Source organism: Melospiza georgiana, chromosome 3 (genome assembly GCF_028018845.1).
Source record: "Melospiza georgiana isolate bMelGeo1 chromosome 3, bMelGeo1.pri, whole genome shotgun sequence".
NCBI lineage: Eukaryota > Metazoa > Chordata > Aves > Passeriformes > Passerellidae > Melospiza > Melospiza georgiana.
This window is the reverse complement of record NC_080432.1, coordinates 16,526,920-16,554,748: the sequence shown is the minus strand read 5'-3', so window position 1 is coordinate 16,554,748 and position 27,829 is coordinate 16,526,920. Positions and strand designations below refer to the sequence as shown.

At 45.2% G+C, this 27,829-nt stretch overlaps 1 protein-coding gene across 1 annotated transcript in view; it reads left to right on the top strand.

Moving 5' to 3' along the window:
* Positions 1-22,409, top strand: part of ACSS1 (acyl-CoA synthetase short chain family member 1) — a 33,503-nt gene extending 11,094 nt beyond the window's left edge. Inside the window, exons 3-14 of the mRNA XM_058019459.1 lie at positions 2,407-2,606; positions 3,787-3,962; positions 5,864-6,016; positions 7,614-7,761; positions 8,044-8,181; positions 8,767-8,859; positions 13,103-13,215; positions 13,801-13,927; positions 16,074-16,201; positions 17,971-18,034; positions 18,594-18,712; positions 20,460-22,409. Coding sequence (XP_057875442.1) covers positions 2,407-2,606; positions 3,787-3,962; positions 5,864-6,016; positions 7,614-7,761; positions 8,044-8,181; positions 8,767-8,859; positions 13,103-13,215; positions 13,801-13,927; positions 16,074-16,201; positions 17,971-18,034; positions 18,594-18,712; positions 20,460-20,633 — 1,633 coding nt within the window. The 3' untranslated portion in view covers positions 20,634-22,409. The remainder of the gene's footprint in view (positions 1-2,406; positions 2,607-3,786; positions 3,963-5,863; positions 6,017-7,613; positions 7,762-8,043; positions 8,182-8,766; positions 8,860-13,102; positions 13,216-13,800; positions 13,928-16,073; positions 16,202-17,970; positions 18,035-18,593; positions 18,713-20,459) is intronic.
* The last annotated feature ends 5,420 nt before the right edge of the window (positions 22,410-27,829 follow it).

Genomic DNA, 27,829 nt, shown 5'->3' with positions numbered 1-27,829 from the left:
AATAAATCTGACTGTGCACCTCCATGGTCATGAGGGGCTTGGCAAGAGGGGTTCAATGTTGTGCCTTTGAGTTTAGGCTGATCTTCCACTATAAGGGATTGGGGAGAATTCAGTCTGGGGTGCAGCTGCTCCATCCCTGCTTTCTGCAGGCTTGTGATCACCCTGCAGGGGCAGCTGTTACCAGAGAACTGGCACTGAACACGTCTGGCCGCCTCTCTGAGTTCAGAAATGGACTCTTTACTTGATGATACAGGAATAGTCTTAGAATAAATAGAATAAATAATATAGAATAAATATAAATAATATAGAATAAATAGAATAAAAAATATGAAGTGCTGTGCCTTGGATTTGTCTCATTTTCCTTGTCTTCTCTCTTGGTGTAAGATAAGTTAAGGGGTGGACACTCCAAAAATTACTTATTCTCAGCTTATAGTTTTGATATTTCCAAAGCAGAGCACTTCAGCTTTTATTTCCAACTTGCAAAGGTTTAAAAAAAGGAAGAAAATATTTTTGATGGACCAGAAACAACTTCTCATTTTATTTGCAGCTTAGCCACCAGGTGAAAATTGGGGGTTTTTTGCTGCTATTGCCAGTTATGGAAGAAGAGGATACTTAAGATAAGGATTCATGCTTTACAGCTTATTAGGGAATGTAACCTCCTCCAAATTAATTTCTTTGTTAAAAGTTATGAGATCCCTGGTGGTGTAGCTTAGAACCCCTAAGGTTCACAGGTGGCAGGTTGATGAACACCCTGCAGGGTAAAGATGTTTCTCTTCTCTGGGCCTTGGTACTCAGAGAGTTCCTGAGCGCAAAGGACAATTCCTGGCAGACCCTGCCAGTCTGCTCCTCAGAGCTGATGACTGGCACCAGAAGGAGAGCTCTGCTGCCCCTTGTCAGCACCTCCTCCCTTGGCATGAGACCTCTCCTCACCTGGCACAGTATCCCTTGTTCCCAAAGCCCTTCCACTGCAGGCATACAGAGCTGTTCAGTCCATGGCAGCATCTGGTCCCAGGTTTATTTTATTTATCTCCTGTGCAGGCATCAGAATAAGGGAATGTGCAAGCCCTTGCCCACAAAGTGCTTTTTCATTCCTCAGAGGAACATTTTTGCTATTGTCACCGTGTCATAGCAGAGTCCCATGAAAAGAGACTTTGTTCCCGTTCTTGGTGTTCCTGAGTTTCTCTGTGCAAGGGTGGCAGCAGTACCTGTGTTCTGAAAGGCTCTTGGGCTGCAGGTGATCCAGCTTGGATGAGAATCTTGTACAATCTGCCCCTCATACAAGTCCCTCCAGAGTCCTCCTGTCTTTCCTCGTGCATGCAAACGTGTTGCTTACCCTTGCAATTTAAAGAGCAGCTTCTGCTACAGGAGCCCTCCCAGCTGTTGCCCCACTTCAACAGTGTGGCAAATCTTTGGACAACACTTCCATTTCATCTTGTGTTTATCCCACTTGTGTTCCCAGTGGCTTCTGACTGGGTAAAAAAGGCATCAGGAGTGACTGAAATGAGCCCTGATTTCTGGAGTGTGAAAAATGCCAATCACTTGTTTTTAAAATTTTAAAAGTTTATTCGTAATAAAATGGTTATAAAAAATAGTAATGCAATTAAAGTAATAACGATTTGGACAAATTGAATTAGGACAATATGAGATAATAAATACAAAGAGTTACAGACGTCCAGGTACCTCTTTCTGGGCAGCACGAGCCCGAAAAAGGACCCACGTTAACAGAGGATTAACCCTTAAAAGCAACAGCCTGTTGCATATTCATACACCTCATCCATGATGCATAAATTCCATTCAAGCACAGTATTCTGTCTGGTCAGTGTCAGCTTCTTCCTCTGAATCCTGACAGCGCCTTCGAGGTGGGAAGAAGTTAATTTCTCCTGATAATGGAGCAATAAATTCTTTTTCTCTGAAAGATTCAGGTGTCCTGTGGCTGCTATCTCACTGCGAGTCCTTTCTTTAAAAAAAAGTATCCTACATAGCATAGTTTCTATTTTAACATTTTTTATTACCTAAAACTATATTTAACACAGTACTTAAGAGAATTAATACAGCATTACTTTCTAGCACAACACATATAATATTCATTTTAATATTTGCAAAAAGCCGATCATAAAATACAGAACATACATGCATTTTTCACATGGTGGCAGCATGACAGCACCTGGCTTGCTGCCTGCTGTGGTCCCATTACAGCCTGGCAGCTCTGGACAGTGCCTGCAGCTCTCACTCCTGTCCTTCTGCAGCAAGCACCACTCTGCCCTTTCTTTAAGATGCCCTGTACTGCTGAGATGAAGTGCAGAGGTGACCATGGAGCCTCACTCTGCCCAAGTTCCTCTTTTCTTTGCTCAGCCCCGTGTCAGTCAGGTTGTGCAGCCACATGACAGCGTTCCTTCTGTGCCACAGGGAACTTCAGGATCTGACTTGCCGGCTTGCCAACACCCTGAAGAAGTATGGGATCCAGAAAGGGGACAGGGTGGCCATCTACATGTCTGTGTCCCCGCTGTCGGTGGCTGCCATGCTGGCCTGTGCCAGGATCGGTGCCGTTCACACCGTGGTCTTCGCTGGATTCAGCGCCGAGTCCTTGGCTGGCAGGATCATGGACTGTGAGTAGATGCAGCCTGGGGAACAAACACCTCTGTTTCAGAGCTCCAGGCATGTCCCAGCCCTGTGTTTTCTTGGCAGGAAGAGTTTTCTTGGTTCATTCTCGCCTGGCAGGGCAGTTCACCCTCCCCTGCAGAGTGCAGTGAGGAGCCTTGTCCTGAGTGACACATGCAGTGTCCTCTGGCCTTGGAATATTAACAAATTGCTTAACATTCAGTGTGCACTGGGTTATTGCTTGACAGCAGTGAAACTGGAAGGAAAACCAGAGCTTAGGGATAGTGCCTGATTTGTTGTTTTGCAGTATAATTGCAGAGTTTCTTTGGTACTCTTGGACAGAACTAATTCTGCATTCTCAGCTGGGATCCTGTGATTTATGTACAGTACTGGAAGTGTTGGCAGCCTGCCCCGGCTCTGTGAGCCCTTCTACCAGCAGAATGAGCTGTTCTCAGCCCCAAAGTACTTGTACATTGTGATTAGGTAAAAAGTGATGCTAAAAGTAGCAACAGAAGAGGGAAATAGCCAGTGGCTCATGTCCTAGCAGTCACACCAGTTTCTTTGTGGCTAATGTGAGGGAACAAGTTTTACAGAAATTGTCATGTTCTTTTCTTCTTTCCAGTGGAGTTGATCTGCAGAGAACAAGTGCATGTTTTAGTTACCCCTCACACAGGGAGCTGGGAAGAAGCTGCTCTGCATGCCAGCTTTGCCAGGCAGGGATGGATGGTTTAAACTGCAGTGAGTGGCACTGAGCCTGGGTGTTGGGAAAGACTTCCTCACATTCATGATAGGCTTTGGAGTGGGCATTTTCCTCACATTCATGATAGGCTTTGGAGTGGGCATTTTCCTCTCATTCATGATAGGCTTTGGAGTGGACTGCTGGGGAGACGGTAGGGTAGATGCCACTGGAATGTTTTAGGAAGATGGAAGGGATAGCTGTCAGGAGTGGTTCAGCTGAAGCAGTCCCTGCCTTGGACTGGATAACCTATGGAGGTCCCAGCTACCCTTAATCTCTGTGTGTCTCAGGTGTTAAAGTGCTTTCATCAGTGACACTGACTGGTTTTTGACTGACAGCAGTTCTGAGTGTTTGTCACACATGTTGTTCTGTACATCACCCCCAAAGTATTGAAAGTTGGGTACTAGCCTGGAGGACAGGCTGGCATGTCTGCTAACTCTTTCTCTTTTTAGCTGGATGCAAAGCAGTTATCACATACAACCAAGGAGTCAGGGGAGGCCGGACCATAGAGCTGAAGGCAACTGTGGATGAAGCTGTGAAGAACTGTCCAAGCATCAAACATGTGTTTGTGGCTCAGAGGACTGATAACAAAGTCCACATGGGTGACCGTGATATTCCCCTTGAGGAGGTATGTTCTTGTTGGATAACTCCTTTCAGGTCTGAGTGTTGGCCAGGATAATCTTTCCCTCCATAAGTGCTTTTGGGACCTCAGTTCTGCTCCTTACAGCATCTTCATCCTCAAATGGACTGCCTGTATTTACAGCCTGCTAGGATTGTGAGTCCAAGCAGCTCAATCTATGTCTGATTTATCTCAGCATGGGCAGGGGCTGTGCTGCTCCATTTCACAAGTCCTGCAAACAGTGCTGAGATTTAGGGAGTGTTTCCTGAGACCCAGAGGCCATGGAGACCATCGTGGCTGTTGTTATTTTACCGTGTTCAGACACTCTGTTATGGATTGCATGTGCACTCAGAGTGGACACTGCTGAAAGGCAGTGCAGAAATAATGAAGTTCCTGGAGAGGCTTCATCCAGGCATGAGCAGTGTTGTGGCTGTCCCATGGTGGTAGAACAGTGACGGCTTGGAAATATTTAGAGCCTGTGCTTCCTGGGGAAGAGAACAGCAGTTGTTTTTATGTGTTTAGCTGGCACACAAGGGATCCCAGCCTAATGCAGAAGTAGCTTTATCAGTTTGCTGGCAGCAGTAAACAGGAACTACTCATGCTAATAATGCCTGGAAAAAGCTAATCTGCTGGCAAGATAATTGCTCAAGAGTCTCTGTGCTGGTCACATGAGATAGGAAGAAGCAGTAGAGTAAGTTAAACAGAGAAGACAACCTTTACTCAGAAATTGTCTTGCTCCTTACTCCACAAAGGACCTTCTGATTGTTTTCCTTGGTCTGCTAACAGCCTGAGGTATTTTAGTGATCCAAGAGCTGAGCTCATCCCATTGTCAGTTTTGGGATCTGAAACAAAACAAAAATGAAACAGTTATTGGTGTTAACTGTCCTTGCTGATCTTTACAGCAGCTGTACTTTCCAGCTCTTGTGCAATGGCTTACTGCAAAATTTAAGCTCATGTTGTAATGGAGCATATGAGGATTTCATCTTTGTTTCAAAAACTGTCAACCTGAATTGGCAGTGCTGAAATGTCATGAGAAATACCTGAGATGAGCAGCAATGTTGTAACTCAGAGGCTAAGAATTACATTTTGTGAACTCTTCCTATTTTATTAAGCTTTGTTTGTCAGACAATTTTAAACAACTGGACCTGCTGATGGTAATGTTCACTTGTAAGTACAGTGTGTTTACAGTGTATTCTCAAAAAAAGGCAGCTCCAAGAAATTCCTCCGAAGGGCCACCTAATAATTCTGGCAGGAATTATTCATCAGGACAGGACAGAGCTCAAGAGAGGCTCTGGCCCAGCAGGGCTTTGCATCCTTCCCTCCTGTGGGGGTGAGGAGAGCATCTCACCCAGCTGGCCAAACAGGGGAATGTAAAGAGAGTGACAGAGGCAGGAGAGTAAAGCGCTCTTCTGCTGGGAAGAAAAATTAGAATTTGAGGATAGACAGGACAGTCATCCACTGCTGGGGCCAGGGAAGGAAGGTGAACACACAGTTTAACTGCAGCACTTTACAGATTTTACAGGAAAAGGAAAGTACTGACAATGCCCAGCCAGCCTTGCTGCTGCTGTCAAGTGTTTGCAGTCACATTTTGGATTTCTACCAGCAGCTTGCAAAGGCTTGAAATGTAAGCAGCTATGACTTACCATTTTTTCCCCAGAAATGTTATTTTATCTGGCCAGTTCTCCTTGACTTCTCTGCCCAGCAGAGGTACTGGTGGAAATATTAGATGCTGTGCTAGGAACCTTTCCACCAGGTGAGCCCATTTGAGCTGTGATATATCCATGGACATTTGTGAGAGGCAGCAGCAGGGGTGGCTCTTGTCCCTGGATGCTGTGGCCTTGCTTACAGAGGGAGTGATGCTTGGCTCCATACAACCAGTCTTTCTGTCATAACCACGTTTTCTTTCTCAGGAGATGAGCAAGGCAGATTCCGTCTGCCCTCCAGAGAGCATGGACAGTGAAGATGTGCTCTTCATGCTGTACACCTCAGGCAGCACTGGGAAACCCAAAGGAATTGTTCACACCCAGGCTGGGTACCTGCTCTATGCGGCTCTCACACACAAGGTAACTCAGCTGCCCCCTCTGAGAAAGGTTCACTTGCCTTTTATCAGTGCTGACAAGGGAGGAGTGCTGCATTCTCTGCTTGCTGCCCTGTTGGTTTATTGGTTGTAAACAAGCTGGAAAGCATCTGAGCTGTGTAATTAATCTTCAGGATTTGTTCTGAGCAATATGATACTATGCAAACCTGAACAAAGAATTATGAAAGCAAGGAAATGGCAGTGCTGCTCTTGCATTTAAAACGTGCCAATGTTGGCTGGCCAAAATTTGCAGCTGAGGAGATTCTGGAAAGAATCTTACTGGCAGTGGTAATGTGGATATTATTATAGCATTTTGCATTGGGAAGCTGCACTTTTTTATTTCAGAGAGGATCTGGACTCTTAAACCAGCCTCTTCACATAGTACTTGTTGTATGAAGAACAAAAGTTGTATTTCTCCTCTTGTGGTTGCACTTCTGTTCTGCTTTTCTGGGTGATCTAGGGAAAATGTTTTAACCTCCTTTCTCATGAAAATGGAGAGAGTCAAGGCACTGCTTCTTGAAGCTTCTGGTCTGAGGTCTGCATATTAAAAGGTAACAGTGAGATGAGGAGAGGACTGTGGTAAAAGATTCCCATCTGGTTTTAGTGGTATCACCTGTTTGTAATCACACACAATTCATGTGAAGGTTTTCCTTCTTTAGGCTGACATGGCTGAATTTTAAGAAGATTTGAATGTTCAAGTGTCATGAAGGACATTTTTTTTATATCAGCTTTCCTAAGTGACAGCATAAACACCAAAGCATCTCTTCCTTAGTCCAGAAGGTAGATCTGCACACTGTTGCATTTTCTCCACCTGCAGAGTGCATGAGAGGGAAAGGCACATGGAAAAGTGAGGTGAGAATTGTCTTTTCTAGATAGAGAGATCAGCTGACCTATGTGATCTCTGTGGTCTTTGCACTCACATGTGACACTCTTGTCACACACTCGTGGGTTTTTTTTAGTTCTGATCCATAAACCTGACTCCTTATGAGTCAGGACCTCTTCACCATATGGTAGAGGAGTTAGATTTACAGTGGGAAGCATTTGCCATATCCAAGAGAAGATAATGAGTTCCCCAAGATCTTTATCTTGAGTTTGATGAGCAAGGAGAGGGTAGCATCTGGAAAGTGATGCAGTCATATAGAGAAGCTGAGCAGTTAAGAATATTTCTCAGTAAATGTCTTATGGGCACCTATCTCCAGGTAGGTGATCCAGATCTCTCCAGATGGAAATCTGTTGATATTGGTGAAGGATCTGAGACTCTGTGGTCTGCAGTTTCCCTGCGACTCAGAATCAGCTGTACTGTGTGGAGCACCTGGAGCAGGCATCCTTAGGTATCCAAGGCTCTGAGCTTTGGTTGGAGCTCTGTTGAGCAGCTGCTGGTACAGCTGTGCTTCCTGTGTGTTTGCAAACGTGCCAGGAGCCTGGGAGCCCTGGTGCTGGTCCCTCTGATTCCCTTCCTCACCTCAGGCTGCTCTTTGTGTGGCCACGGCTCCACTTGCCCCGTGCACTCTCCTGCTCCCAGCTGGATGCCCAGCCCAGCATCTGCACCAGGCAATCAGCTGGCCTTACATTTATCTTTGCAGTATGTGTTTGACTACCAGCAAGGCGATGTTTTTGGCTGTGTGGCCGACATTGGCTGGATCACAGGACACAGCTATGTTGTGTATGGACCACTCTGCAATGGAGCCACCTCTGTCCTGTTTGAAAGCACTCCCGTGTACCCTGACCCAGGTGAGGAAGTGGTGGGAAAAGGTTTGGCTGGATGTGGTAAAAGAGGTTTAGAGACCTGTCCAGAGTGACCTTCCTGCTCAGGAGAGGTAAGCTCCATTGCTTTGGATCATGTGTGTACAACAGTCAGGAACATCTGTGAATCCAGGGTAGGGAAAAGAAGCTGTCATTGCTTTTGCTGTGTACTCACAGTAGCAACAGCTCCAAGGCTGTTAACCTTTCAGCTGAGTGTTTGCAGCAGTATATCAGTGCTGGAAAGGGAAAAAGGCACTTTGTGATTTGCAGGTCGTTACTGGGAAGTGGTGCAAAGGTTGAAGATTAATCAGTTCTACGGCGCACCTACGGCGATACGCCTGCTGCTGAATTATGGAGAAGAGTGGGTGAAGAAATATGACAGATCTTCCCTGAGGGTTTTGGGTTCAGGTAAGGGACATGAAATCTTCATCTGAAAAACACAAAGGGCTCTAGCTGGTGAAATGAAGATGCCAGAGGAGCTCAGCTGATCATGTGGAATGTGGTTAGAAAAAAGATGATAAAGCTGGCTCTGTGTCTGGCTTTTCAAATATTTTCTCAGCAGAAGAAGCAGCAAAATCACATTTTGGGTCCACTGAACTTTTGTATGATTGCCTGTTTCCTGGATTATTTTGCAGGATCACATTCTTGACTAAAAATATTTATCTAATGTTAAAGAGCATCACTTTGAATTTTACTGGCATAGGTGACCCAACCAGCATTTTTCTGCATTATTTTCTATTCTGAAGGTTCTTATTACATGACCTGCATTGATTAGTTACTTTCAGTGATGTTAATTTCTTGCCTTTTGGTCCTTCTGGAAAAAGTCAATCCTCATTTACAGGAGTGCATCGCAGTCCTTGGTGCATCCCAGGAAAAGTGTGGCGAGCGTTCTGCTTGGAGATCTTGTGTTCAGCTTGTGGTGCACCGAGAGGGAGAATGAACTGCCTGCAGTCTCCTGGGTCTCAGGCTGTTTTCTTTCTTGTTTTGGTGTAGTGGGAGAGCCCATCAACAAGGAAGCTTGGCAGTGGTTCTACCAGGTGGTGGGAGAAGGGCGCTGTACCCTCGTGGACACGTGGTGGCAGACAGGTAAGAGGCAGCACAGGGCACCCTGACCAGTGACAGGCTGCTGGTGGGGAGAGAGGGATCAACACATTTCAGTTTGATCCAACAAGTCTGTCAAAAAATCCCTCCTGGCATTTGGGTAAGCTTTGGAGAGTCACTGGGGAGTAACAGCAATTTATGTGCAGAATGTGTTTTACAAAAGCAATAGCAGTGTTGGGTTTTTTGTTTTCCTCTAAATGTTCTTTGATATTTTGAGTGTTGGAAAATGCCAATTGCTGCTAGAATGATGAGGCAGAAATTGAATTTCTGGGCAAAGCTGGCAATAGTTAACTTGAATTGCAAAACTCATGTTCAGTTTATTAGCTGTACTAACCTTGTTATGGTGTTATCATGCAAAAACACTGAAAGCACCACATGGCCACAATCTATACTTAGGTGTGCTTTCTTCTCCTTTCTGGGAATGATCAGGGCAGGATGGAAAACAGTTGTGTGGTCAAAGGGATCTGGTGCAACTGCTGGTGCAGATTGGAAAGGAGTGAGTGGAGACTTGCTGGCTGCCCACCAGGAGGACAGTGCCATCCCCCAGCAGGGCTGCTGAAGAGCACCTTGTCCCATGATTGAATTAATGTTCTGTAGCTGCATTGGCCCTGGGGCTCTGATGCCTCAGAAAGGATGCACCTGTGTATTGGCAGCAGGCTTGGCCCAGCTGAGTGCAGCAGCTGAGGATTTTTTGCTGTGAGCAAGCTGCTGGACACAGTGGGTGCTGTCTCCAGTCCAGCTCCCTCCTGGCCCCCCTGGCCATGTGCTGTACCCAGAGTGGGGCTGCACTGCCTGTGGGGCCCTCTGCTTGAAGAAATCCTGCAGCTCCTTCCTGGCTCCTTCTCAGCACCCAGTCCTCTCTTTTCTGGGCACCAGCACTCAGGAGTTGCTAGAGGTGTCTTGCAACATGTCCTTCTCAAGTCATGAGATCCAGTTTGCCATGGAGACAGGAGCACAGCTGCTGGCATTCTGCCTCTGCTGAGAAATAGTCTTGAACTACCATTGAGCAGCATATTCATTCCCTTTCCAGTCAAGCTGCTCCTGATTTTGTCCTTATTCCTGCTAGCAGGCTCTCTATCTCAGTGTGATAAATTTTCTTCTGGCACACAACCAAGTTCCATTTAATCCAGACCAGACTTGCAGGCTCTTTTTTTTTTTTTTTTTTTAATTTTCAGATTTGAAATAAAACCACCTCAGAATTCAGAGCAGCAATGTTAACTGCTATCTACCTCACCTACTGATTTCTTAAATCTTTTGGGTTCCTACATGCTGAGCAGAAGGGAAGATGACTGGCTGGGTCTTTTCTCATCATTTGCTTTCTTCCTCACTGCTCTGAAAGAAAACACCATGGAGAAGCAGTTGGTTACTGCACACTGATGGAATTGAGAAGAATCCAGTTTTGCCCTAACACTTTTTGGTTTGTTTAACTGGTGCATGCAGTGTTCATGCTGTGTTATCTATTTCCTCCAAAGTACAGCGTTATATCTTGTATTAAACTGTATTTCTTCTGGGATTTTGTCAGGTGAGGGGTTAAAAAACACCCACTGGACAGTCTGTTAGTGCAGAGTACTTGGTCTTGCCTTGAGCCAGGCACAGTTTTGTAGGTAAACAGCTCCTGGAAGCATAACTAATGATAAATATTTATGACATTGATTTTATTAGAAAGTGGAATCAAGCTTTTTCTACAGTTGATGCTTTAATGAAGAGGAAGCCAATTTAATCCTGGAAAGATTATATATGCCATTTGAACATAAAAGGAGCGTGGGAAGGAGCAATATGATGGATGCTGGCTGTGGTCCTGCAGTGTCACCTTTCCCATGCAGCTCCAGAATTGCTGGTTAATTGTGCCGCTGTGTCCTCCACGGGACACTGCTCTCCAAAGCACCAACCTGTTGCCAACTAATAAAGCCTGGCAGGCATCAGAAAATGGTGATTGAAGAATCCACTTTAAAGCCTTTGGATGAGGCAAATGAGTGAGAGAGCAATCATGAGAAGCAATTTTAATAGTGGGGTGAGTGCAGATGAAAAATTCCTATGGATCTTGCTGTTCAGATACCAGGTTGTGATTTACAGGAGTAGGACCAAAGCTGTGTTTGAGTTTTAGGTGTAGTTCTTCATGATGCAGAAGAGTCACTAGGTATTTCCACTTTTGCCACGGATTTCACCAAAAAAAAGCAGCCATGAGGAGTCTCAGGTTTCTGTGGTTGAGGTGACTCCTGAGGTTTTAGAAAGTCTTTTCTTCCCCAGCCCCGTGACCAAAAAAGAAGTCAAAATTGTTGGTTTTGTTGGTTTTGCTTTTCAAGGTTGTTTATTTTTTCTTATCTATTCCATTCTTTCTCTGACCCACTGAGGTCTGTCCAGCAGGTTGGGTTGTGACACACTGACTGCCCTTGAGGAGGTGTTAGCTTTTTATACAAAGAACTAAGTGCACTTTATTTACAATAATTTTCCAATACCTATCACCTATGTTAGACAGTTTCTCTACTCTAAACCAATCCAGAAGTGCCACCATCACAGCAGAAGATGGAGGGCAAGAAGAAGAAGAAGAAGGACAGGACATGCCCAGATTCCTCCATCTTGCTTCTTGAACCCCCATTCTAAAACACCAAAATTCTACTTTTTCATCCTGTGACAAATTAACTATCATTCTACTCAAACGCTTGTGGCTTCTAACTCTTCACACAAAGTTGCTAATTGTTTCCATGGGCTAAAATTGAAGGCACAGGTGTTTTTCACTCCGTGCCAAGGTCTCTGAGCCCCTTGCCAGGGTCTTGAGTCACCCAGAGGAATTCCTGGGTCCCGACAGAAGAGAAGCTGGTTTTGAAAGACATCTCTGGATACCCCATGGAAGCTTTTGTTGTTGGCATTGTCTCACAATGATTTAGACTGGGCTGGTGCTTCTGGAGCAGATTTCCCCAGAGCAGTGACTCCAATCTGTCTGTGGTGGCAGAGAGCTCTGCTCTGCTGCCAGCCAGGATCTCTCCATGTGAGAGGGGAGCCCGGTTCCAAGCACCCATCCCCAGCTCACACTCTGCTGTCCTTGCCCAAAGCCTGGGTGGGTTTGTACCCTGCTGACAGTGTGGAAACACAGCTTTTCCCTGCCAGCTCTGCCTCTGAACAGAAAGGCTTCATAAGGGCAGGGTAGAGCCTAGGAGTTTGGCTTGATGTCATCTGTCAGTGGCTAAAACTGGTACTTCTAAACCAATTTATAACAGGTCTTCACCATGCAAAAAATTTTTAAGGCAGCCTTGCTACCATGCAGCTCCCTCAGGAGTGAGGCTTTGCTGGCTGGTGTGTGGCTGGGATGTGGCAAACACCATGCTGGAGCACAGCTCTCAGTGCTGCATGGAGGATGAGGAGTGGCTGAGCAAGAGCAGGCCTCAGCTCACTCAGGGACCCTGTTCTGGTGCAAACAGAGGTCAGCAGGTGCTTCCTCCTGGAACAATCCAAGCTCCTCTCTTCAAAAGTTACAGAAAACGTGAAGTAAATGCATGCCCATCAATGAAATGAGAATATTTCTATGTGTGAGCCACATGTGAAAACATTTGCTGCAGATCTAAAGCTTAAGGACATCAGAGACCCTTCTTGAGAGCTGGCCAATTCAGGGTCAAAATCAGCCATTCCAACCCCTGGTTTCAATTTTCACAAGCTCAGCAAAGCTGGTAGAGGAATGCACTCTCCATGTGGCAGAACTCACCTTTATTTATAGAGCTGTATTTTTAAAATCCTTACTCTCCTTTGTTTTTGTTTCTCTCTTGTGTTTCAGAATTAGATTTAGAATAGAAAAGACCTCATTAAGGCTGGAGTCTGATTTAATGCTCATCCCAGCAGGAATGAAAAAGGATGATTAAACGGTTCAATTTTGACTAGAAAATAAGCTCAACCTGCCTGTAAGGGGTGGGTTAATCTCATGCTCTGTAATAACAGTAATTCACACTCCTGAAGTGTTTTTCCTGCTAACCTTAGACAGCTGTGGAAACACTAGAGGGAGATAAATCCCCTGACAATGCTGATGCTTTCCCTGTAAAATCACTTCTGGGTAGGAGTTGGGGCTGCTGAGTGCTGCCCATGCCAGGCCTGTGCTTCTGGGTCCTGCAGAAATCATTCCCAGTGGCTCTTTCTTGCAAGGTGCCTTCACTGTTTTCTTCTTGACCTAAGAAGAGCTGGAATTTGCTTTCCCCCAGCAGTGGATGGACTACATATATTTTGTTTTTAATTTTTTTCCCAGAAACTGGTGGCATCTGCATTGCCCCACGTCCCTCAGAGGAGGAAGCTGAGATCGTTCCAGCCATGGCTATGAGACCTTTCTTTGGGATTGTGCCTGTGCTCATGGATGAGAATGTGAGTTGGAGCTGTGCTGGGTGCCCCAAGTGAGGAGCTGGTGTGTGTTTTATGCTTTAATCACCTTTTGGATGGCAAAGGAGCAGGATCCAGAAGGAGGCTTGTTTCTCCTTAAAAGTGGGGGAATAGATAATCAATTTATATTTATGTATTTATATAACTTTATATATCTATATCCTTATATATTTATACATTTCTATATTTCTGCATTTCTATATTTATATAATTTTATATTTACATATGCATACATTTTATCTTTATATATTTACATAATAGCATAATTTTATAGTTATATATTTTATGTGTATTTATATTTACATATTTAATAACTATTTATAAATATTTATATTTATATGTAGATAGAGAGAGAGAGAGCATATCTCAGTTGTCCATACAGATTTCTCAACAGGGCATTGCAGGTGTCTACAAGAGTAGTTTGCATTTATTTTCTCATTTATTGTGACCCTCCCCTGGCAGTCTGCAGTGAGCAACAGGGTGACTCTAGCTGGATCAATGACACACAGAAGCTCTTTATTATTCCTCTTTTGCTCACCTGTGTCATCCTTTCTGTGCTTGAACCTGCAGGGAGAGGTGATAGAGGGCAATGATGTGTCTGGTGCCCTCTGCATTGCCCAGCCATGGCCTGGCATGGCCAGAACAATCCATGGAGATCACCAGCGCTTCATTGATGCCTATTTCAAAGCCTACCCAGGTAAGGAAAGGGCCAAGGGAAGGCAGTTTCACTGCACTAATAAGCCCCCTGAATATTTTCAGCATGAAATTATTGAATATTGAATATTCAGCATGAATACTGAATATTTCTGTGCCATGGTGGCTTGGGGTGTGTGTCACAGATTGCAAGTAGGCCCTGATGGTTTTAGGTAGTGTTGACCTTTATAGCTGTCAAAATGGATGTATTTTCTAGAAAACTTTAATGCCCAAGCTTTAAAGTCCAAGTATCTTTTCTCTGGAGCTTTGTATCTCACTTGGAAAAAGGCATATTGGATGGAAAATACCTCATGCATCACTGAATCTTAACCCTGTGATGCAACCTTCCTTTTTAAAATATGGTCAAGTTGTCTGGTAAATAACTAGAAGTGGCAGGGAAATATTTTTTGTAGGACATTGGACAAGACAACTGTCTTCACTCAGGAGAAGAAATTCAAAGGGATTTGAAAGCTACAGGGTGGCAAAAATTAGACAGGCAATCCTGAAAATTGTACAAAATACAAAATGGGCTGGATAATAAGAATGGGAAACTGGTACAAGAAATTGAATGACCCCCATAGTCTCTTATTACTCTCTGCATTTGCATTTATGTCTTGTTGGTGTTTAGTTGGTAGTTTAATTAATCTGGAAGGGCAGAAAACATGACTGAAAGTCCATGAACAGGGCAATAATGGGTCCTGGCAAGAACCACCTTTGGATTTCACAGCAGTAGCTGCCTGCTGCTTCTCAGATGTGCCACTGGAACAATCCAGATCCAACATGGGCTTGGTGAAGAGCCAACACAATCTGTGTCACAGGATGTTCCTCAGTGACACTGGAGTTTCCAGGAAACCTTGGGCCTTTTCCAGTTTCCATCAAATGGTTTAGGCCCTCCATGCTTATCATGGGCTGGTTTGGAGTTTTTAGCTGATCTGATTAGCAATGTTTCTCCCACATTCACCTGCTAGAGAGTGACTGTTATCTGGGATCTGGATCTTTGTTAGCCGGGAGGGAAAATGGCTTTTCATCCATCCTGCTGTAAGTGATTAAAAAAAACCTGGCAGTGTTCCCATGTACCAAATGTAATAGAGCTGCTCCCTTTCAGCTGAACAGCTGGACTTTTCCATGGCTGCTGCCAGCAGCACTTCTGAACTTGACCAGTTGCCTGTGGCGTGATGGCAAATGGCATCTGAAGTGGTTTTGCCTTAGCACTGTGTGCACCAAGAGGTGTGAGCACACAGCTGCTGTGCAGATGTTGGCATGATCTCTTAGAGAGATCAGAGAGCCCTCTTGGTTCTGTAAATCCAGCTGAGCATGGTGGGTTGTGTGGCTGGGCTTGGTTTTACATCAGGAACATCAGCCCCTGGTTGCTGCTGATGCCTCAGTGATTTGTCCATCTTGGCAGAGACCTGAGTGCCACAGACATATTTTATGAAAAGTCCTTTTGTTGGGATCTTTTCTCCTGAGAAGCTGAGAAGCCTCAGAAATTAAATGTAAACAATGATTATCTGCTGCTGTGGAATGCAACAGGTGCATCTTTGATTAGTCCATGTTGGTTGTTTCTAATTAATGGCAAATCACAGCCCAGCTGGCTCAGACTCTCTGAGAGTCATGAGCTTTTGTTATCATTCCACTCCTTTGCTTGCCAGCCTTCTGACGAAATCCTTTCTTCTATTCTTTTAGTATAGTTTTAATATATATAATATATACAATACAATAATAAATCAGCCTTCTGAAACATGGAGTCAAGACTCTCATCTCTCCCCTCATCCTGGGACCCCTCTGAACATCACCACACCTGAGCTTCACCATCTTGGTGCTATTCAGGTGCTACCATCACCCAGAAGATGGAGGCTAGGAAGAAGGAGAAAAAAAGGACAGGGCACCCCCAGATTCCTCCATTTTGGGAGGCCCCATTCTAAAAACCCCAAAATTCTACTTTTTGCCATGTAACAAACTATCATTCTACTTAAACTTCCGTGGCCTGTAATTCCTCATATAAGGTTGGTCATTTTTCCCTCGAAGGCACAGGGGTGTCTTGGGCTCTGTGCCAAGGTCTCTGAGCCCCCTGGCAGGGGCTGGAGCCAGGGGGATGTCCTGGATTCCAGCACACTGGCACACTTGCTGACCTGCCCTGTGTCTTTCTGCAGGTTACTACTTCACAGGGGATGGTGCTTACAGGAGCCACCAAGGCTACTACCAGATCACAGGGCGCATGGACGATGTCATTAACATCAGTGGGCACAGGCTGGGCACGGCAGAAATTGAAGATGCAATGGTAAGAAGTTCCAAGCAGGTGGGGGTCCCTTGGCAGGGCATATTCTGTGGGGTGGGGTGACCCTTTCAAAGCAGCTTTCAAACCCCTGCCCCTGCATAGGCACGGCTTGATGCACAATGAACAGCAAAGGTGCAAGAGGAAGCAGCTCCCTTACTGAGGAGACAGCAAATGAGCAAGTGAGGGGAGCCACGCTGTGGGCAGTGCCTGTAACTGAGCTCTCAGAGCTGTGTTACCTCTCAGTGATGCAGTTATATGGTGGACACTTCAAAAATGTCTCTCCTATTTCTTCCTTCCCCTCTGCTAATATCTTGCATGTGTGAAAGAAAATATATTTGGTGTTCGCAGGGGTCCCAGGATGAGGGAAGACATGAGAATCTTGACTCCATGTTTCAGAAGGCTGATTAATTATTTTATGATATATATTAAAAGAAAATTATATATTAAGACTATGCTAAAAGAATAGAAGAAGATATTTCATCAGAAAGCTAGCAAAGGAAAGGAAGGAATGATAATAAAATCTTGTGACTGACCACACAGTCTGAGACAGCTGGACTGTGATTGGCCATTAATTAAAAACAACCACATGAGACCAATCACAGGTGCACCTGTTGCATTCCACAGCAGCAGATAATTATTGTTTACATTTAATTTCTGAGGCCTCTCAGCTTCTCAAGAGAAAAGATCCCAACAAAAGGATTTTTAATAAAATATGTCTGTGACAATACCTGACCTCTCCTCCCTAAACCTGTGGTTCCTGCTTATCTGAACTGGCTGGGTATGCCTTAGAATTAGGCAATGTTAAACACAAAGCAACACTGATTTATGTCAGCTGCAAAACTAGCCTGCCCTTTTGAGAGAAAATAATATTATCTCTGGAAATTGAAAACAAAGAGTCCTCAGAGGGTTTATATTTAAAGCTTGACCTGTATATTTATTTCTATATTATGTGCCTTGCTTGCAAATGGCACTATAAATGTAGCATCTGATGAACCTGAGCTGTGTTTGCATGGAATACAGGATCCTACTTTATCCTTTATAACAGTAATTCTTTTGTCTGTGCAAGTTTCTGACCATAGCTACAGGCTCCAGCTCCTCTCACAATCTATGTATGTGTATGCATGTGTAAAAGAAAATATATTTGTGTCCCTAGATTGCTCTATGATGTTTACTTTCATATTTTAAGGTAATTTAAGATAACATAATCCATTCTTGGGTGTGGGATGCAAATGCATGGTTTCTTCTGGTCTTTGCAGAAGAATGTTGAATTAAACTCTGCAGTGCAACAGAAGCAATCACTGATGTGTAGCATAGTAACAAAAATGCATTTTGGGTTAGGGAATGAAGAAATCTGATTCTTTCCACTCTCTGGTGTGCTTTGGGCACTTATAAACACAAGTCCAGTGTGGGCTGTGATGTTGGCAGCTTCCCTTTTTACCTCTGCTGGCCACAGCTCTCTGCAGCACTGAGCACTGCAAGGCTGGTTTTGCTTGTGGTTTGGCAGTGGCCAGTTGCCATCTGGGACCACAGCCATGCACAAAGAAAGAGAAAGAGGCTTTCCAGCTGTTGCAAATTCAGCTTGGTGTGCAGTGGGCTCAGCAGTGGGTGGTTATTTTTTGTTTATAAAAGCAGGGCCAGTGCAGAGTTACTCCCTGAGACGTGGCTGTGGCCATGGCCACCAGCTGACCCTGCAGCAGGACATTGGCATCCAGCTTTCCTGCAGGGCTTTCAGCAGCTCTGATTTGTGTATTTTTGCTTGACTTTTCGTGAAGGCTGATCACCCTGAGGTCCCTGAGACAGCTGTGGTTGGGTATCCACACAAGATCAAAGGAGAAGGTATGTGAAAAGCAGTGTCCTGACATGACATCTGCATGCACTTCCCTTAAATTCTAACCCTGCTTGTTAGCAGTTGCTGAGGGAATGGGAGGGCAGTTTTCCTTAGGCTGACTGGCACTGCTGCCCCAAGAGACAAAGACAGCCAGGAAAATAGCTACATGTTCCTAACCTGGGTGTTACTCCCTAAACTGTTTTCATACTTAGTGTTCGTGTATATGGTAGAGCTTCTTTAATAGGATTGTGCTTAGAAGTGTGCTCTGAACAGAATGGGAATGGCTGATTTACATTGGGCAACCTCTGATCCCAATAACGCTTTGGTCATTTATGTTGACTTGTCATTGTCACTGACATCAGTCACAGATGCCAGGAAAAGGCTGGGCCATCATTTGAGGGCTGCAGTCTGGCTTGCCTTTGTAAAAAAGATCAATAGTTTTCTTGTCAGTCCCTAGATTTTGCACAGGAATGATTTGAACCTTCTTTGGCATTCAAATGAGCATCCTTGGCCTTTCCAGACAGTATCTAATGTGATGTTTGTGGTTTCTGCTCATTTGTCTTCCAGGTGCCTTTGCTTTCATCGTGCTAAAGGAGCAGACAGCTCGTGTAGACCACATCAAAGAAGAGCTCAAAGCCATAGTGGCTTCCAAGATAGCAAAGTATGCAGTGCCTGACCACATCCTGGTAAGTGGGAGACTGAAACTGGTGCCAGCAGCAGGGAATGGTCACATCACACAGCCCTCAGTGTCCTGCCTGCAGGATAAAGAGGCAGGAAAACAGCACTGGCAGGAGGGATCCAGGGAGGAGGAGGGCAGGTGCAGGGGTCTGTCTGCATGTGAGAGGGGCACTGAGAGGCAGTGGCACTGCCCAGCTGGCTTGCAGTGATGGTTAGCCACATGCAAGGTGGACACCAAGGCACAGGCAACAGAACACAACAGGAGCAGCCAAGAGTGGCTCCTTCAACTTGGAACACCCCAAGATATCCTCAGTGGACGGGAGAAGCTTCCAGAGCTTGCAGGTGTGCAAGGGAATGCCTCCATTTCCCTGTGGTTTGGGGTAGTCCTACAGAGAAGTCCCCTAACTCTTTCCTTGCATGTCAGTAAATGCTACAGAATTTTGTAGCCTGCTTGGTCTGATTGTGCAGCAAAATGTGAGGTCTGTTGGTGTCTCTGCTCACTGTCTGAGAACTCTTCATCAGGCTCACATTGATGCTAAAGCTTTGAATTTGCTGCTAAGTCCTTCCAGGAGGCATAGCCAAGGCATTTAAGATTGTTCTTGATGTGAAGGAAGTTGTGTAGGCTGACAGAAACCAGGCAGAGAGAAACATCAGCAGACAGGAGATATCCCTGGAGCAGGAGACCCTGCAGCTGATGTGCAGAATTGTGTTGCTTTATATTCCTGCTCTGTAAAGCTGAATATATATATATATATTTATTTTTTTCTGTCTGTTCTGGTAATGTGTTGAGATTTGTGTCACCATTTGTGCCTAAGTTTTCACGTGCAATTAGATTTTAATAGTTAACAGCATATTCAGGACCTGATTCCTAAAGGAGCTGTGCATCCTGCAGTACTCAGTCTGGACATGGAAATGGGGAACAAAATCCACTTAAAAGAAGAATAAAATGTATGGCTAGTGAGACTCCTTTCCTTGGACACAATCTTGTGTGCTCCACGATTGTGAAAAACGCCAATCACTTGTTTTTAAAATTTTAAAAGTTTAATAGTAATAAAATGGTTATAAAAATAGTAATACAATTAGAGTAATAATAATTTGGATAAATTGAATTAGGACAATATGGGACAATAAATACAAAGAGTTAGGAACATTCCGGATACCTCTTTCTGGGCAGCACGAGCCCGAAAAAGGACCCATGTTAACAGAGGATTAACCCTTAAAAGCAACAGCCTGTTGCATATTCATACACCTCATACATGATGCATAAATTCCATTCAAACACAGGATTCTGTCTGGTCAGTGTCAGCTTCTTCCTTTCAATCCTGACAGTGCCTTCAAGGCAGGAAGAAGTTCGTTTCTTCTGCTAAGAGGGCAATAAATTCTTTTTCTCTGAAAGATTTAGGTGTCCTGTGGCTGCTATCTCACTGCCAGTCCTTTCTTTTAGAAAAGTATCCTACATAGAATCGTTTCTATTTTAACAATTTTTATAACCTAAAACTATATTTAACACACTACTTAAGAGAGTTAATACAGCATTACTTTCTAACACAACACATATAATATTAATTTTAATATCTGCGAAAAGCCAATAATAAAATACATGCATTTTTCACAATGATCCATTTCCCAGGATCCTCAAAGGAGCTGTGGCCATGAAATAGGATGTGCCAGGCTTAGGATAGTCCAGCCAGATTTCCTTGTGGTTTCCAGCAGGACCCCAGTTCCATTAAAGGTGCATCCTTCCCTCCTTTGCAGGTGGTGAAGCGCCTCCCTAAAACCCGATCTGGGAAGATCATGAGAAGGCTGCTGAGGAAAGTAGTGACTGAGCAATCAAGCAACATGGGAGATGTCACCACTCTTGATGATCCAAGTGTTGTCAAGGAGATACTGGATGCATACCAGAAGTACAAGGAGAAGAATTCCTCGTAACAGGCGGCTCTGGAATTTCTCTCCTTCGGAAATGCGGAAGGTCTCAAATAACCAGGAAAACAGCACAGCTCTCTCTTGGTGGTTTTTTAAAAAACTGTTTCCTTCTAGGGGAACAAGATTTTCCAATCCACAACATTTTTTGGGGTGGCACAGGGCTAGGAGCAGCTTGCAGTTTTCCACCATCAGTGAACTCCTTTTCCTTGTGCTCAGGGCTGTGTGGAGCAGCTGTTGGTGGTTTCCATGAGCTGTGCTGAAATTTAACACGAGCTAAAGCAAGATGCAGATGCTCTTTTTAATGTTCCTCTTTTTAATGTTACTGTACAGAGAAATGTTTTTTACACCATGCTTCTTGCTGTTTTAAAAGAAGCCCTGGAAAACACTTCTTCAATGTTTTCCCTTCAGCTTGGATATCTGAGTGTAAGCAGCTGTATTTCACTGCAACTCTGGTGCCTTTCCAGCAATTCTGGCTATTCCAGAAGGTGTTTCATGTGCATTATTTACTAGGGACACGAGAAGGCCATGGCCACTGATAATTCTTCCTTGACTTTACTCATTATTCTAATATCTCCTTTCCTCATATGGATTTGTTGCTGCCACCATGTGTCCTGGGACTTCCCAGAGATGGTGAGCCTGTGACCCTTCACGTCCCACCTTGGTAACCCAGCACCAGCACTTGCAGCTGCAAAAAGGAGCCACAAATCCCCTCCAATGACTGGATTTCCTCCATATCCTCAGTGCACTGCTGCCATGCTGATTTACCAAAGAGTTAAGTGCCACAAACTGCACAGTCCTCTAAAACAAGTGCCTCTTGCCTTCTGGAAAGTGAAGCAGCATTCCAGACCAGCAACCTCAGAACAGCAGGGAAAAACAGCCTTTGTCATTCCTGTGCTTTCAAGATTGCAATTAATGTAGTCAGTGTTTTATCTCTGGATTCATTTTATCATGACCACATTCCAGTTGAAGTGTTCCTTACATTTGGGCTGTACAGAGGAATTTGCTAGTAGGGTTATTTATTCCTGAATTTAATTGGAGCAACACTGCTTTTTCCAGGGGAATTGTGTACCAGAGGGACAATTTGTGCACCCAACTGGAGGCAGGGAAGGCAGGAGGGAAATGGGAAGGCGATCTGTAGGACTGGGAAAGGTGTGGGGAGTTTTTTGGCCAGCAAAGATTCTGGTACCACAAGGGGAAGCAGGTATGATATGTTCTCAAAGACAGGTGTGGTGCCTTAGATCCCAGAGTTCCACCAGCTGCATTGGCTTTTTTTTAAAAAAATTATTTTAAATGTCTCTAGGGACTGAATAATACAGTAAGGAATACCATGCTTGGTTAAATATCCCATCCTTCTGACTGACATGCATTTACATAAGGTAAGTAGACACCCTGTGGACTTGCTGGGAAGTTGAAGATCAGAAGGTTTGAAGGTTTGACAGGATGTTAATATTTTAGGAGATAGACAGTACTTTATTGCTATTGCAATGGAAAAAAGAAAAGACCCAACCTGCTTCCTTAAGTAATTTTCAAGTGGGAAGCAGACAAGAGTTAATGTTTTTGACAGAAAAAGTGCTCTCACTTGTTTAAACAAGTTGTCTCCACACAGTCTGAAATAGCAATGTGGAGGAAGAAAAATTACTTTTGAACAAGATTATACACTTTTCCTTTAATCAAGAAAGCATTTCTTATATTATGGACATAGAATTTCCTTGTCTTGTTGACCTGAAATTTCCCTGTGTGTTGTCTCAGTGGTCACAGACCCATGGTTTAATCCATCTGAACTTTCACAAGCACTGTCTGTGTGAGGAGCAATGAGCAATGTGCTTTGGTGCCTTGGGACATTTGTCATCCAATTCCTCTGCTCAGGGAAAATGAGAGATGGGTGCACTCCCTCCCCTGCATCCCTTTTGTCTCAGCTTGCAAGGGCTTAGGGACCATGGCTGCCAGGGAGGGTCCAGGCTGGTCAGGAAGCTGCAGAAGCACAAGGAATTCACAGCTGGCACAGCTGTGCTGCAGATGGAAAGCTGTGGCTGCCACATCCCTGAAAAAGTTGCAGGCCAGCTTGGATGGGGCTGTGAGCAGCCTGGTCTAGTGGAATTTGTCCCTGCCCATGGCAGGGGGGTTTAAGTAGATGAAGGGGTTTAACTAGATGGTCCTTGAGGTCCTTTCCATACAAAGCTCATTTCCACAGCTGAGCTGACGTGCTTGGGGTGCTCAGAACACTTGGGGTGCTCCAAGAGAGCAGGAGGTGCTGCTGTGCTGCCCTCATGGTGTCCTGCAGGGGACACACACAGCTGGTGCTGGGCAGCCTCGGTCTCTGGGTGAAACTGCAGCTCCTGCAGTGTCCCAGCCCTGGCTCTTGGAGCTGACAGCTGTGCCCAGCCCATGCTGTGGCACCCCGAGTCTGCTAAAAACACAGCCAGGCAGGGCTTGGAAAGGGCACTTCTTATGGAAAGCAGGATGCTGTGCCTTACTGAGTAGGCTACTCATAGAAAGCTTTAAATTGAAATCAAAATGTTACATTTTCCTTCCAGAGTTTAAAGTTTCCATCCACAGCAGTCCCCATTTTTTCTTTCTACCCACTGTGTCTGCCAGCTGCAGCAGTTGCCTCTTCCCTGCAAGCCTGAGCTGAGTTTGCATTTCCATCAGCAGCAGCCCTGGTGTGTGGTGACAGTGCTTTCCACTTCATGGGCAGCAGCTTGTGGCTCAGGGAGGGACTGGCCCACAGAACTGGTGCTGGTTTCCTCAGTGCCTGAAATGCCAGGAAGGAGGAGGTTTCTGAAGTACCCCAGGCCTGCAAGGCTCTTAAGACAAGCTGATCTTCCCCAATCATGGTCAGATATCAGGGGGATCACGGGACAAACTTGGGGGCAATTGCTTCATTTAGAAAAGCAGAGTTGTTGAATTTTTCTAAACCTTTGTGTGTTCATGAGTGATGTACATTTTGTTTGTCAGACTGCCTTTGTATCCTCATTAAAAGAGATCCAGTCAATTTTACCTGTTGCCATTTCTTGCAAAGAGCCAGTATGCTTTTTTTCCCCCACTCACTTTGCCAAGACCTGGTCATGGTGCTTTTGCCCCCAGGTGGAGACACAGACCATGATTTTTCCAATTCTATAAAGGGAAAGCTCCATCTGTCTAGAAGTAAGTTTTGTACAGTCTAATGTTAAGCCTTTAATTGGATTTTGTTTACTTGTAATCATGCTTTAAACACATTTCTTGTCCTTTACCAAAACCAGTGTCTTCATTGATCTCTGATTTCATATTTTCAGTAAAGGAAATAGGTGTGATGGGCTGACTTTCCATTGTAGCTGTCAGACCTGTCCTGTCAAGGGTCTGGGACTTTTCAGTTCTCTGAACTTTCAAAGGAAGGCAAAAGGAGTTTGAGATCAGAATGAATTGTGATCCAAATTGCTGTTTTGCTTTGCTCCTTTTCCCTAAGCAGTAGCTCAGAGGAAATGAGTTAATGTCAGAAAAGTGCCACTGCAAAAAAGAGCAAAGTTGAAGAACGTTTGGATGTCAATAAGCTGCATGTCTGCTATAAATCCTGAGATCCTGCTGCTTTACACGTTCTCCTGTGTGAAGCAAACAGAGAATAAGGAGTGGGAATATTTAATTACCATTAGTTGATATGGATAGTTCTGTTCCTTGCTTTGTGCACACCTTGCACAACAGAAGGAGTGAGAGCAGGGTGTGTGTGGGCAATGTGAGAGACAGCATTGTGTACAAAGTGTATTGCTGTTCCAGAGACAAGCAGGTGAGAAGGGATTTCTTCCCAGGTGCCTTGGATCATTTGTCAGTGACACAAAACACATTCTCTGCAGGGTGTCCTGTCCCTTAAGGAGTGAGAAAGACTGAGTTTCACCCTCTGCCTGCCCCCTGGATAAAACAATAGGTGCAATGAGGGGATGAACACCATCAGCCTTCCATCTCCAGCAGCTGCTTTTGGAAAGGTTCCAGTGCCGCTTGTGGCCCTCTGGCAAGTCACAGAAGGACACAGAAAAGCAGGTGTCCGTCTCCTCACTTTGTCTCTAAATGCTACAGCTGCTCTGATCTATTTACTGATAATTTACTGGTAAAAGTGGAGACTGTTTTCTGGTCTAACACAATTATGTTCAAGGGCTGCCTCTGTGACCAATTAAGGCCACAGAAATTGATTTCAGCAACAGGTTTCTGTTTTTCAATTACTCAGGAACAGATGATCCTTTTCCACCTTGAAAACAGACAGTTCTGGACAGGGAATTGCCTTGTGGCTCACTCTAGAGGTGAAGCATGTTTGTCATGGCAGTGACCCCAGCCCTGTTTTGTCTGGGATAGAAGGATTTGGGGACATAACCACCTTTTGCAGTGGAAACTATCATGGCTGTGCAAAAATTACCAGCCTACAAACAGTGGCAATAAAATCTGCTGTTGCAGATCATTCTTACTCTTGCTTCTGTTTCTCTGTAGCTTTTGTGTATCTGCCTTGACTCCTCATGTCTGAGCTGACAGCTTACTTTGAATTTTCGGTATGATGAGGCTGGGAGAGTAGAACCCAGTGCTTTTTAGTGTTCATCCTGTGCCTGCCATGCAGAAGACTCATATTTCTTTTTATACTGATTGAATTTTGGGGATGTGATTTTACTTTTCACTGCCTTGGTCTTCTGCATTCCCAGGAATGACAGCCTCACAGCACAGTTAGATGGGGTCATGGAATAGAGGCCCCAAGGTTCTGGGGTGAGCTGGAAGGTGGATGTTCAGGAATGTGGATGTTCCTAAGGGATCAGTGCTGCAAACTTCATTTACAGCTGCTGGGCCTTTTGCCTGAACTCAAGCAGAGCACAGAGAAAAGGTCCCCCTGCCATGCCTCCCCTGCTGCCCAGGGATGAAAGGATGAAAGAAATGCTCCAATGATGATAATGACAACAACGAAACTATTTTTCACAGCAAATGAGCACCCAACACCCTCCAGCCCTCCCACACTGGCAGGCTGAGTGGTGCCATTTCCATAGCATGAGGAGCTGGTAGTTGATGCCCAGGAGTGCTGCTGGGCTCAGAGAGGCAGAGTGTGTACAAAAGCTGCATTCCAAGCCCTGATCATGAGATTCTGATCGCCCAGAGCCACTGGCAAGTGCAGCAGCTCTTCTTCATTCTGTGCAGGTGAGAGCCCAGCCTTGGAGCCTGTCCCTGGGGACAGGGAAATGCTCTGAGTATAGTTTTAAATTCTCAGGGACAGTCAAAATGAGAATTGTTTTGAGGCAGGTGTTGTAATGTTGAGTTTGGGTGTGTCTGCAGGAAAGAAAGCAGGAACAAACCCCTTGCAGAACAAAGGAGAACTTTCCATGGCAAATTTACACCTTACAGATACACTGATCATATCGGCCCTCTGAACACTGATCATGCTTATGTTGAGTTTGGGTGTCTCTGCAATAAAGAAAGCAGGAAATAAACCCCTGGAACAATAAGATACAGCAAAAGAGGAACATTTGGATGGTGAATTTGTTTCCTACAGCTCTTGGCCAACTGAATTCTGGGGTCATCTGCTGGGGAGTGCAAAGCTGCTTTTACTTCCACTCCTGGTGCCATTGTTTGTGTCCCAGCTCTTTGTTTGATGTGAAGAGAATGAAACAAAATCCCACACAACAAGCTGCAACCCAGAACTGAGTGGGAATAACAGAAATATAGGAGTTGTAAAGTAGATTTGGAAAGGATCTACATCCCAGACAGAGTGAAAGCCTCAGGCCTGGCCTGGCTGGGCTTAGGGCTGGCTGCCCTTGGGAAGGGAATGGAAGGGGATGGAGCTGGGGTGGGGTTTTGCAGCCATGGAAAGGAGAGGAGCATGGTGAGCGTGTCACAAAGGGGCAGCCCAATGCTGGGCTGGTGCAGGGTGTACCTGACACGGCCCCAGTGGCAGCAGCCGCGTCTGGCTCTGCCTCTGTGTGCCGAGCGCCGGCGATTGGAGTCACCCGGCCTTGTTCTGAGGCTGGGACCAAGCTCCCAGCGCTGCCAACCCTGAGAGCCAGCCCAGATCCACACCCTGACACTTCTGCCTGGCAGGAGCATGGGTTCAAACATGGATTTCACCAGAGAAGGAAAGGCCATGGAAGGAAAAGGTGAACATAGAAAGAAGCGGAAATGCTGGAGCCAAATGGAAAAAATTCCCCCCAGACTTCAGGGAAAACTGGTTCATGTTGGTCAGTGGTGGCTCTGTGTCAGAGCAGGTGCCTGGCAGCTACATATGATCCTGCAAGGACACCCATGGCATTACAACACTGTCTCATTAGTTTTTGCTGCTTTCTCCTTTGTGACAGTGGCCAATGACTCCTTCTGTCAGCCAGGACAGGCACTGTGGCCACAGCTGACCCCAAACTGGACATGGTCATGAGATGCAAACCCCGTTGCTTTCTCTGCCTTCAATGCTGAGTCTCACTACAGATAAATTTCCTGTTCTTCCTCTGCTTGCTGATGGGGTCCAACATTGAGGATGGTATTAGGGTGCTATAGAAACACCAATAAGGCCTGCCTGGTGCCTGAGAGGTCTCTGTGGTTTTCAGAGCTAGCAGTCACAGCTGTGTGGGTATTTCCTGCAGATTCACACAAAGCCAGCCTCAAGAAGGGATCTTTTTTCCTCTCTTACCATTGGAGCCTTCCATCTTTCCCTTCAGACTTGCAAACTCAATACAGCTCAGAGGAATTAAACACAGCCTAGTTCCAGGAAAAATAAAACCAAAGAAATTGTCTCAAAAATTTAAAAAACCCTTCAGTGTCTCAGCCATTGGATGTGTTGATGAAAAGGTGGGAGTTCCCCTAACTCAATTCTTGCCTTGTGAGTGTGGCTGAGCCTCACACAGAGGTGAGGTTGGATCTGGGCCATTCTCTGTTGGGAGGAAGGGTCTTGTGCCAGCCCAGAGAGGCTGTGCCCATTGCCAGGGAACAGCTGAGCCCTGCATGTGCCCCCTGCAAGGAGCAGGAGATGTTTCCCTGTGCAGATGTTTAAAAGTTTCCAAGGAATCTGTCCCATGAAATACAGGGCTTCAGATGCTTTAGGTTTGCATTGCAGGCTCTGATCCATTTTGTGTCTCCACTTTGCAGGCCTGACTGGCTCCCCTCTTGCCAAGAGGTTTTTCCTGGCCAGTCCCTCCAAGACATTGCCTCCCATCCGGAAGAGCTCCCTTTCAACCAAGCCAAGCAAGATATTGAGCAGAGAGCTGGAGATTGGCAAA